The sequence below is a fragment of the Pocillopora verrucosa genome, chromosome 7 (genome assembly GCF_036669915.1).
Source record: "Pocillopora verrucosa isolate sample1 chromosome 7, ASM3666991v2, whole genome shotgun sequence".
NCBI classification, from domain to species: domain Eukaryota; kingdom Metazoa; phylum Cnidaria; class Anthozoa; order Scleractinia; family Pocilloporidae; genus Pocillopora; species Pocillopora verrucosa.
In genome coordinates this window covers 6,208,950-6,221,472 of record NC_089318.1, presented here as the reverse complement: position 1 = coordinate 6,221,472, position 12,523 = coordinate 6,208,950, and the positions used below count along the sequence as shown (strand labels likewise).

The 12,523-nt window shown below is 39.8% G+C and overlaps 1 protein-coding gene across 2 annotated transcripts in view; it reads right to left on the bottom strand.

Moving 5' to 3' along the window:
• Positions 1–12,523, bottom strand: part of LOC131769954 (polycystin-1-like protein 2) — a 28,132-nt gene that overhangs the window by 5,784 nt on the left and 9,825 nt on the right. Inside the window, exons 4-16 of one of the 2 annotated variants that reach the window (XM_066169564.1) lie at positions 9,777–9,886; positions 9,327–9,385; positions 8,822–8,976; positions 7,873–8,614; positions 7,174–7,632; positions 6,706–6,868; positions 6,174–6,356; positions 4,093–4,155; positions 2,953–3,078; positions 2,498–2,749; positions 1,618–1,866; positions 580–1,344; positions 9–245 (exon numbers count right to left, since the gene is read on the bottom strand). In XM_066169564.1, the coding sequence (XP_066025661.1) occupies positions 9–245; positions 580–1,344; positions 1,618–1,866; positions 2,498–2,749; positions 2,953–3,078; positions 4,093–4,155; positions 6,174–6,356; positions 6,706–6,868; positions 7,174–7,632; positions 7,873–8,614; positions 8,822–8,976; positions 9,327–9,385; positions 9,777–9,886 (3,563 nt within the window). The remainder of the gene's footprint in view (positions 1–8; positions 246–579; positions 1,345–1,617; positions 1,867–2,497; positions 2,750–2,952; positions 3,079–4,092; positions 4,156–6,173; positions 6,357–6,705; positions 6,869–7,173; positions 7,633–7,872; positions 8,615–8,821; positions 8,977–9,326; positions 9,386–9,776; positions 9,887–12,523) is intronic. The other variant, XM_059085682.2, reaches the window with a different exon arrangement.

Genomic DNA, 12,523 nt, shown 5'->3' with positions numbered 1-12,523 from the left:
AAACTAACCTTCAATTCGTCTTTTTTATCCGATTTTCTAGCGAACACAAGTCCAACGAAGTAAAGTCCAAATAGGGAACAAACTGTAGCCAGTACTACAAAGTTTCCACTTTCCGCCAAATTGCCAAATTCGGCCCAGACTTTGTCGAAATCGATAGGATTCGGTGCAACGAAGAAGTCTCCACCAAAAGCAGATAGATGGGTACAGAGACAGTGAAGATTTCTGGTGACCGTCTTAGGTCCCACCTACATAACAAAACAAACACAAAACGAAAGAAATAAGGGTTAGATTTTTTGGTCTTTTTACTGTTTTTTTTTTCTTTTTTTTTTTCATGATTTGGTTTGCTTGTTAGAAATGAAGCACAGAATTTATAGGAAAATAATTTAAATTTAAAAAAGAAACTTAGACTTATTTTTTCGAATAAAAAGCGAGCTCCGATTACTCGGTTTGTTCTTGCCTATCCAGCACACAGAATTTACAGATGAAGTAAACAGTCTTACTGGAGAGCTATGGTCGCAGCTAACACTTCAACTTCAGTTTGTCTTGCATTTTGTTTCATATGGCTAAGATCAATCTCACCTTACAGCCATCACCTGTCCAAGTCTGCTTTGTTTCAGACCAGTACAAACATGACGTAGCCGTTACAGACATCGTATAATTCACGTCTGTACTTGCATTATACTTTGGTACCAGTATCTGAAGTTTTGGGGGAGGGGTGGTTGGGGGAGTCTTAACACCAATGCAAGACCGTTTCTGCCTACCGCCGTGACTCTCACATCCTCTTCTGACACGCTCCGCTACAATTTCAACTTCAACCTTTGAGGACGATGTAGGGTCGCTTTCTGGTCTTGGATATCTGATCCCCACATAATGTAATCCTACGTGATCAGTCAGTGCACTGCTTATGCTGAACTTGTACGCTTCTGAGCTACAGTTTAAGGTGGTGTCCGTCGAGTTGCAGAACTCGATTTTGGGGAGAATCACACTAAAACTGTACTCCGTTACTGTTGGTTTGTCTTTGGGCCTGACGTAGATCTCCAGGGAGACTCCATCTTCCGGTTTCACTTCGACGATCATGGAAGAACTTTCTAATGGAACCACCACTTGATGAAAGCGTAAGTTGTTGGAGCCATCGCTTGGTTTGGCAAAATATACTGTCGCTGTTTCATTGCCTTTGTTTTCATTGTCCTTTTTCTGAGGTATGAAAAGTTCTACCGGTTCCGGTAGACCAGACACTTCTAATGCACTTCCGTCAGCAGCCTTCAAAGAGAAATCAATCACCGAAGACTTGATGTTGTTAGAGCTTGCATCCCAAGTATAAGGATTGTCCGTAAAGGAAAGCATCTGGGAAAAATTCAATTTTCACCGTTAGAAACTAAAAACTTAACCATAGGATCTCGTAATTGCACAGCTAACGTCTGTAGACATATTATTTATTCTTAAAATTGCATTCTGACTGAGGCAGGTTTCAAATATTAGCCAATAGAAATCAGTATGCCTTTTATGTTACAATATTTAGCGCGATACTTGAGGAAAATTAGATTCCGACTGAAAATGCGTGAATCTGATAAGATTCATCGGCATGACTGGATGTGTCTTCTCTAATGTAACAATTACCTGCGAGTCGACAGAAGGAAGACTTTCAGCACTGTCTCCAAACAAGGTGGCAGCCGAAGGCAATGCCACACCACTTTCCCCTTCTCCGAGTTTTTTGCCGCCAATTTTTGACGGTACCTGCCTATCCAGCATCATTTTTAAGGACTTGCTTTTAAATACGCTTGGTTTCTCCCCAACTGTTTTGGTGCCCAACAGGCTTGAGCCGACTTTATCCATCAATTCGAGAGTTTTTTCCGCCGTTTTCTTGCTCTAGAAAGTGATAAACAAATAACAAAACCTAAAAAACAGATCTCAATTTAAAATTACAATGGAACAATATTTCTAAAATAGCTTGAAGCATGTTATCTGTGGTGCTCGCACAGAGCGGTTTTGCAGTTCTAAATTGAAATCTCGAATACCTAGACCCCACTGAGATGAAAACTTACAAAACAAAAAGTTCTCTGACCAAAACTACGAGTACTAACCAGAAACTTAACCAGCACACGACATATTTAATAGTATATATCACACAGGTGAATAGTGCTTTTCGCGCACGCTAATTGGTTTGTTCGGATGTAAATAGCAAATATTACTCACCTCCGAGAAGGCAAAACACAATCGCTCGTCGACAATTTCATTTCGACCAATTTTTGAAAGAAATAAACTTATTTTTTCCATCTGTGTAGTGTATACTAAAACAGTTATGCACCTCAGTGTCCGTGAAAGTGGTGGATATTTACCACGCTGCATCGTAGCTCGGTAAATATCCAACACTGTTCATCTCCACTTTGGTGGATATTTTTAAATTATTATTATGGAGGCAAGGCATTGCCTTCATAACCTTTTCACGTGCTTCCTACTTAACCGCCGTGAGCGTCATGAAGTAAATAAAGCATAGTACCTTTTCTTTGTTATCTTTCTTCTTCTCCTTGTTTGTTTCTTTGATAGACTCTTCAGTCACCACACTTTCGTCACCTTCGTTTTCATCTACCTCCTCTTGTTTAGCACCCGTGGATGCAGCACTCATGACGTTGGATATGCCATATAGAAGACTAAAGCCGACGTTTTGAAGGGCTTCAGGATCCGCAGTACCAGAACTTAGCTGAGAGGAAACGAAGTCGGCCGTGTTCTCTAATAGGTTTACGGCGTTCTCCTGTCCAGGAAAAATTAGAAGCGTTCAGGAAAAAAGTATTTACGCACATGAAAAAACTAGACAATAAAGAGTAAGTTACGGTGTACTCAGGAGAACCCATAGGACACGGATCACTTGACAAGAAATTCTTTGGCAAATGAATCAAAGAAAGTGCATATGTATTTCACTACTGCAACGTTTTGCCTAATAGGCAAGAGCCTAACCTGCGACTGAGTTGAGATTTCGTCTTTTTGCTCCGTTGCCAGGGCAACCACTGCTGCCATCTGTGTGACTTGTTCAAGGCTGGTAACTTTAACATGGGACATCTGCCCGATTATGGTATCTTTTAACTGTGAACAAAAAGAATGTTTCACGTAAATCTTTTGAAACGTAAAGGAGTCTGGCTACACCGTCATTCGTGAATATATGTGGCTTCTCCTCTCTGACAGCGACGTTTAAAGGTCGTTTTGAACCTGCAATTCCGTCCCCGAGTCTACAAGTCTCTGGAAATCCATGTGTTTGGCTCTTCGGACGATTTTGATCGGATAAGACCCCAGTGGCTGTTTAAGCGAAAGAAAAACTTGACTGCAAATTTTCCTGTTTTTGCTTTCAAAATTGATACGACCACCGAAAGAATATTATTAGAGATAGTCATCCTTTTATGCTGAAAACGATGTAAAGAGGAAGGAAAAATAATTGGAAAGCTGTTCTATCTTTAAAACTTGCTTGAAAAGTTATCAAATTGGTTTTTTGATATATGATACACATTAAAAAAGCGTAAACGTTTTCCCTTTTTCATCCCAATCTACTCATCGAGTGAGATTTTCATGACATGAAACATGAAATCCATTTCCAGTCCTTTTTCTGACATAAAATACTAACGAACCTTAATTGCACGTTGCGATTGAGACTTCCGACTTTCCTGAAAGCCGGAATGGACCGAAAGTCCAAACCTCAGTCGCTCCTAAAATTCTCGTGGCGGAGTTGTTACTCAGCCAATGGTACTGACGTTTTTATTGCAGTTTTGTGAGTCGCATTCGAGGAACCTTCGTCTTGTATGAATGTGACATAAATTTGATTCTCAAAATAAAAGCACTTAAAGCTGAGCTTATCACGACCAATGACCAAACAAAATAATTGAACAAAACAAATATTAATCGACAAAACCGACACAAAAGAAAATATGAATGAAATGCAACACATTCAATGGAAGGCTTTTATTGATTGAGGGAAAAATGAAAGAAACAAAAGAAAAAAAGGAAACGAGATTAGAATGTGAACGAACAGACAAATAAAGTAGATGAATGGAAAGAAAACAAAACATTAATTTACGCGTGTGTCAGTATATGTCGCCATGTACTTACATCACGGACTGTGTTCTTGGTGACATTAAACTGTGAGCGTAAAACCGTTCTTACCAAAGTGGCCTGTGTGTTAAAAGGATGTATAACATTGTCGAAAATGATTGATAATGGAAGTGCAGTGCTCCCTCCAAGTGTCGACATCTGGTGAGTAACTGTCGTACACGTAAAAAATTGCGTCTCTGTGTGTCACTAATGATAACTTTTAAAGTGACCGTTACTTTCTTGTGATACAGTGCCTTGAATCTAGTGCGAGTACTAAGTTAAAAGCCTCTAAAAAAGTGAAACATTTTAGCTGTAGCGTAAAGCGTTAAGTTTGATTGGAAGGAACTTCATACGAATATCAAAGAAATTAGGGAATCACTCTTTACTAACTTCACGCCTTTCTTGCTTTCTTTTCACCTCTTTCTATTTCTCATAAGTATATATTTTTTTCTGTCTTGGTTCCAATTTTTTAAAGTATTTTTGATCAACGACTTCGGCTTTTTTGTATTTTCACTAAACTTTAGTCGTGTTTGAATTAAAGTTGGTTCAGAGATTTAGACATTCTTCAAACCAGACAAAAGAAGACTAAAGTAGCGACTTTTTCTTTCCAAAAATACAAGTGGAAACCACAAGGAAGAGTAATCTTGCTGGAAATGATCACCCAAAAACATGAGGTGTTCTCCATCCCTAAAGGAGCTAATAAGGTCCAGTGCCACAAGCAGGAATGAAGTCCTGCAATATCGTGTAAGAGAGTTTCAACAGATTTATCAGATTTTCCCGCTGACCGAAACTTCGATATGGGTCCTTGCAAAATATAAGGCATTACAATTTGAGATTGGATCAAGCCTTCCTTTGATTTACTATTTTCAGTTTCCACGTCACTCGGTCATGATCTACCGACAAGTAACCTCACACCGTTTAGCTACGACGTTAGTGGCTAGGTTCATTCACAGTTTAAACGCCAGGATCCCGGAGCTTCGAGTTTTCTAGCAGTGTTGGTATGCCTGGGCTCAGTGTGAAAAGTGTTCAGAATAACTTGTGGTTGTGAAAGCATAAAACACGTTAACTCTGTTGGAGTGTGTGGTTGGGATCTATGAATGCATTGGACATGTTTATCACTTCAACCGTGGACCAATTGCCTAGAATTTTTAAGCAGAATCGAGGCGAATGATAAATAGATGAATGAACATAGAGTAATGGACTGATGTACTTAGGAATGGTAATAGATTCAGAAATAAGAGGCAAACATTAGTTTGGCTGTTTGGCTCCATTCTGCGGCTCCTTTTCCTTTTCTCTATCTTGGCTATCAGAGTGCAAAAATTCTTTAGTGTAACTACTATGAAGGAGGTTAGAATAAGAATTAATGCAACTTGGCCAATGCACTAGAACACACTATTGACCTTAATCTCTTTTGAGAGATAGGAGAAGGCAAATTGAATCCTTGGAGGTTAATGAAATAATAAAATTACATATATTGGTTGGACCACGGTTATAAGAAGCTTCGCTGTATAGATAGCGCTCAGTTCTAGCATACGCACAATGCAGAGAGGAAGAAGAAACTAGATAAGCTTCTGAAAATTCTTTGCTTAAATTCGTTCGAAAATCAAAGGCAGGTGCACAAAGAAGAGACTGAGTGTTGAAGTACACAAATGACTGAAGTGACAAAAGTATACTTGGATGAAGTCGTGTCGAGATGAATAACTCCAAGATGAAGAAAACCCGGCTAGAAGAAATAACTGAGGAGGTAAACGCAATGATGCGATGTGAAAAGGAGCAGATAATAGAACCTGCAGTTCTTGAGTTAAATAAAACGTCAAAGCTACCATGAAATTAATTGTGTCCATTGCATCAAAACAGTATTTCGGTGATACTTGTATATCAAATGACGTTTCTCGTTTTGTGTACCTATCGCAGCCTTCATTAACAAGTTTTTTAAATCTACTTTCGGAAAAAGTTCCTAGTACCATAAAAGCGTAAATCCTCTACTTTCCAAAGCTTTGAGAGATGCAAAACAAGTTTCTCGTGCAATCTATGAGATGTGTTTTGTGCGGAAAGACAATTTTAGAAACAGTCAGTCTCACACATTTAAGCAAACTTACAGATTTCTTTTGATCGCTGTCCATCTTTCCCTCGCTTGTGTCTACCATGGACAATACAGCATACGCCATTGTGGCAGCTTTGTCGACATCACCTGATTTGAGGAGATTACCTAAAGGGCTTTCTTCCCCACTGGCCATATTCATCAGGGTTCCAGAAACATCCTCGGAGGGCATTGCCTCAACCTGAAATGTACAGTGGTCCTACTAAACAGATTCATAATACAAACTGAATTTTGTACAGGTTTTAATTAGTGACACAGGCAGTCTTCGCTTAGAGACCGATATATCACCGCGTTAAGGATTTATTTTACCTCTGAAGTGAGGGGGGAGGGCGTAAGGGTAACCTGCAAGGGACTGACATCTCATCCAAGGGTTAGCTTGGATGAATTGCAGCTGGAGCGGATATCGTTTAACCTTTAAATGAAACAACATGCTGAAAGAAGCAAAAATTCGAAGCGCTTTCCCTCAGAAATTTTAGATCAAATGCATGACATCCAAAGTAAAAAACAAACCTTTTTAGTATGAAACATACCATTGCAACAAGGATTTCCAGCGTGCTCGCTCCAAGGGAATCCAAGATCTGTATCTCCAATGCTATTGCATAGTCGTGTAGTGGATCCCCTAGAGGTAGTCTCGCTGTTGCATTAGGTGATGATCCTTTTTGCACAACCACAAAACCAGTGTTTGTGTGATAGCTGCAAGGAATAAGAACCAGAGAAGAAAGGATGAGTCATGTTCTACGTTGACAGATGTAAGTGAGACCATCTCTTGTAAACCTTCACTTAATAACCAAGAAATCAAGACTCATTGACTCCACAGGGAAACAAAACTGGAACTCAATTTGACTCACACTTGATTAGTTCGTGCAACTCGAAACCGAGGCAACTGAAGGTGTCAACTCACCTAAAGAAAATATTTTTAACCAAGATTTGGGCAAGAAATCGACAGCTTCCCTAAGTTAAACTCGAAATCTACCGAATTGTAAGCTGACTCGACGTACCTAAACTCATAACTGAGAGGTAAGTCATCATCATACCACCCATCACAGGAAATGAAAAACTCCGTGGTCACTGCATGCCCTTTCTTAGGATTCACTTTACAGCCTGAGTAATTATGGATAGGATAAGGAGCTGAGTTAGTTCTGAAAGAGATCTCGCTCTCTTCCGTGGTGCCATCTGTCAGATGAACTATGCCTCTCAGCCTGTAGGTTCCGTCATCCATTAGAGAGTTCTCCCATTGGTTTAATTTTCCTTTGAACACCAGAATTGGACTGTCTAGCTCGGTGAGTATCTTATCCCCCAACTTTTCTTCTATCCACGTTTCATTAACGCTCCAAGGGTCGACCATGTAAAGTGTCCAGTTATACGACTTGATTGTTTTGCAGGAGAGCCCTGTGCATGTGGACTCGATCACCATTCGCTTATTGGCGGTGACTCTATCACCACAGTTTGTTTTGCACCTGATAATAAAAACAGCTAAGAATTAACATCATAACATTATACCTTGGAATCTGATTCTGCCTGCATATATTACTTCCGATGCCTTTTGGCTTCTGGGATCTGCGTGAGGCTGGGATCTGCGTGAGGCTCGTAAACTCGATATGTCAGATGTATCACCGGTCTCTTTTACAAAGCATGAACGCCATAGGGCCACTGTTGGAAGCATTCTGAATAGACAGATATACCTTCAAATAACCCACCTGATAGCAAAGGAAATGGACGACGCTATCAATAGACTGTGATTGGCAGAGGAGCTCCTGTTATCTTTCTGAACAATAACCTTGAAAACATAACTACTCTGCGAAATCATTCCACTGATATCGATCTCAATCGTAGGTTCTGTCGTATTCAACGCACCGACACCATATCCAAAGCATCCTCCAAGGACCTTATCTCTTCCATTGGATTGGTCGATTGGAAGCAACTGAACGTTCGAGAAATCTTCTTCTTCCCTTCGGCAGAGCCATGTAAAGACCAATCCCTGGTCTTTCAGATTCTTTTCATAAGGGTCATAAGAATCTGATGCGTCTAGAATAATTTTGCCTGTGCCCTTAACTGCTATGTTCTCTCCACGGATCTTAGCAACAATGTCTGGTAAGACTACTTCTAGAAAACCAAAATCAGAATTAATAGCACCTTCCTCCTCGGTCATTTCAGCGACTAGTCTAAAATAGTATAAGCCAGGAGATAGCGTCCTTGGTTCGATAGTAAGGTTCTTCGAGCCTCTAAATTTATCCAAGGATGGACCCACGGCGAATGCTCCGGTTTCTTTATTCACCTTGCTCCTTTCCCACGACAGAAGCAACAAAGAAGAGGAAGAGTTGCAGTGAGCAGTCACCTCTCCAATGATTACAAACATGTCGACTGCCGTTATCCTCGCTGCCTTTCTGTGCGTTTTGTTAAGATGAATATGTACGTCAGGCGGCCGACATTTATAATCCACTGCCAAAAATAATAAGTACAAATCATTAAAAAACACGGTGTTGATCAATTTCGATTTTATTTTCAAAATTTTGACTGCAATCGAATTTAAGAATACATCATCTCTATCACTGTAAATGCAAGACCAACCCGTACGGTCTTGGTATTCATTATCAAGCCATACAAAAGAATTACTCAGACTGAAGGTAAGTATTGGATTTGACTTACAAGGGTACTGCAGTTTGATGTAATGCGTGTCGAAAAGCCCTGGTTCCATTTGCATGAAGCTTGTCAGAGCAGCTGTTATACCGTGCACGTTGGCTTCAATACATTCGATCTTCAACTCTGCTTTGAGCTTTATCTCGGCACCGGACGCCTGTGGGCTAAGGAATAAAAATCAAATGATAGAGCCTCCTGGTATAAAGATCACCAAAATTTCTCCATATAACACCAGAACATTCAAGTAACTCACGAAGTACAATTACATATCACCTTGTTCTAGAATGGCACACAACTCAAGTCGAAAACATAAGAGTGAGTCTGTTTGGAGCAAGGCCTAAATATGCATAGGATAGTCGGTCCGTTCAGTTGAAGTTTCTGAATTCCAGGCTGTTACTGATCTCGAGAAGAGGTCAAAGATAACATTTTTGGTCTTAAATTTATTAGCAACCACTTGAAGGATATCAAACAAATCTAGCCACTTAAATTAGTCAACAACCGCCAAAAAACCAACCTAAACTGTAGCAGACTAGCAGACAGGAAACCAGGAGTTCTTTTCAGAGCAAGTACCACCTACAAGGAAAAAAAGGAAACAAACCGTTAAGCTACGAAGGAAACGCAAAGTGGAAATTTTTACAGAGCAAGTATTTTCAGGGATTTCCTGCTTTTGTTTGTTTGTTTGTTAGCTTGCTTTTTTTTTCTAGTGAACCGTTGAAAAAAAAAGTTGGTCTTAAAAAACAAAACCTTTTAAATCTTTGTCACATGCGGATGACTTTTTCCGCCAAGGAAGTTCGAAAATTTCGAGCGTTATATTTTCATTTCATAATTTGCTTTCATTCGAAATTTAAGGAAATACGAGGAAAATTGTCTGAAAAAAATTGAATTGATAATGCCCTGCCAGTTCTGAAAATCACGAGGCCGTATTGGTGGCTTCATCAAATAAAATAACGCAGACACCTCATACCTCGTCCACGACGCCGTCCGATGTAGCTTGGTATTCCACCTCTTGCTTATCAAGATAAGTTGTTGAAAAGGTAAAATCTCCAAGCAAAAGCCAAACCACGAAGTAATAACCTGTAAACCATATAGATTAACGATCAAATTTCTCCATAGACGATTTGTCAGTGATCAGTGTAGTGTAGGCATAAACATTAGTATGTACAACGTGCAACCACTGAGTTAAGCTCAGGCCACAAAGAACAAACCTACTGGATGGCATGGTGGCGTGGTGGCATGGCTAAGGCTTGTGCCCAGTCCCAAAAGCCGGATTACAAGCCCAGAATCCTAACTCACCACTCGGTCAATTCTCTTAAATCAGTATTTAAGATCCAATAGATACCTGCCAAACGTACATTATTGTTCTCTGTCTTTGTTTTACCAAGTCTATTAACAAGTAAGGATTGATCTACACTAAATGTAGATAGATAGAACCTTTGCTACACCTTTTACATAACCTAGTTCAGCAACGAGTTCACTATGGCTCCGTGCTGAAGCATTGAAAGCGAATTAGGAAGGTTTGGCTTTCGAATCTTTGGGAAAACTCTGATTTGTTTTCTTTCTTGATTCCTTTATCTTAAGTACGTGCCGAATCAACTAAGATCTAATTTCATATGGTATCTAAAATATATTGGCTTAATGGTAATTTGTTTCAAGTGTCGAAGCGGATACCATGCAACGCGTATGGAAAATTTCACAAATCCGAAAAAGAAAAAAAATTGACATTAAATAAAGGGGGGTAAGTGTCTAGAGAAACTGTGGTGCCGCGTCGAAAAAAAACAAGGTAATTTAGTATTATCAACTCAGTTGACAACGTAAATTGGCCACCGTGATAAGTTTCAAAGCCGACGTTTCGAACGTTAGCCCATCGTCATACCTCAACATTGGTCTTACTTGAATAAAGGTACGTGACTGAACCAAAATGAGGTTACAGGCTTCCAAATACAAGAAGCAAAATTAGACACAATATCTTACTTGGTTCCAAAAACAATTATGGACGTATCCTCAATGATCATTCTAGCACCTTCGCCAGCTATACATACAATAACACATTATTTTCAAAACATGGTTTTGCAGGGTGTGACGAATTTGGCGCTGTTTCAAGTAGTTTCAACTGTATTTCCAGTTATTCCTAGAAGCCACTATTTTCCTCGCCCTATCCCTTAAGTTGAAAGCATATTTCTTACCGAAAACATGTCCAAGCTGAGAGAAAAGTAATCTAAGGGCCTATTTACACGGTACGACTTTGTCGCATGCGACAAGCTTACGACAGGCTTACGACACGAATTGTTTCGTGTAAATCAAACCTACAACTCGCTTACGACTAATAAGTCATGTCGTAGGCCTGTCGTAAGCTTGTCGCATGCGACAAAGTCGTGCCGTGTAAATAGGCCTTAAGAGAACCACTGGTCTTAGTTGGAGGGCACCCCAATTCTTCTTTTAATAAAAACCAAAGATAGGGTTCATGGAGCCTAAGGCAGGATGATGTGTATGGTGGATACATTTAAACCGGAGACCCGAGAATAGAGGATTTGCTCTCTACCGTGCGCCAGGCAACGAGAGAAGCTTGCGGTGGAAACGGACGAGTCACCAAAATGGCTAACGCATGACGATACGATAGTGGCAACAGTAAATTGCTTTGAGGCTTCCATTTAGCTTTCAGCATAATAGTTGAAAATAGCAAGCGCATGTGATTAAGTGGCAATTACTACACACAACAATGATTTTTGTTGAATATGCGGAGAGCCAGAATTGCGCAGTAGCGAGAGAACGTACTCCTACTACTACTGTGGTCCGGGCTCAATTCACGAACCTAATGAGACACGTGTGGGTTGAGTTTTTTGGTAGTACGTGTTCGTGCTCGGTGAGACTTACAAAAGTTTTCTTAATTTCCATCTACAAATATAAAAAATCAAAAATTCCAAATCGACTGGAAAAAACACAGGAAGAGTTATTATATACATGTGCCTGAAAGAATTTAAAGTTTTCAAGTGGTTGATGATGTACGAATAATTATTGGCACCTGATTTTTCTGGAGATTTCAACACTTTCAAGTTGACAAGTACTTAGGTAGTCTGGGCTCTTACGCCTTATTTCCAGCGATTTCGACTTCTTTTAACTGCGTCATCATATGGAAAAACTTTTCGGAAAACTCAAGCCGTCATTAGTAGACAGAGAAATAGTAAAGATAATCCCTTTGCAGATTTGGCTGAAAAACCTATTTAGAATTCGTCATAATACTCTCTGCATCAATTTTCATCCTTTGGTTTGAATGTTTCACTCAAGGTAACAATTTAGCAAATATGATTTATTTCATTACTATGACCATCGAGAGGGACTGTAAAACTCTATTTAATACTAGGCCAGTCCCGATTGTGCTCGTAAGTCCTTGCGTTTTGAGTAACTTTTTCCAGTTCTAGCAACCTCGAGCAATCTTTGCCTTTCTGAGCAATTTTTGAGAAAAACATAGCATCGTCAGCGATGGAAAACTTCAATTTATGCGTATTTCATGAATGTTTATCAACCTTTCGAACACACTACCTGTCACTTGGCAGCGTTTCGCGGGCTTATTGCGATCCTTACCTAAGATTATAACGGATAATCCGCTAAAATGGCTTTCGGAAAGGCGTCAAATGAACCATACGTTTTGTTCCGTTAGACGTAAGAGTATTCTTGAATTCCCCCTACATTCGCAATTAACTCTTTAAAGCTTAG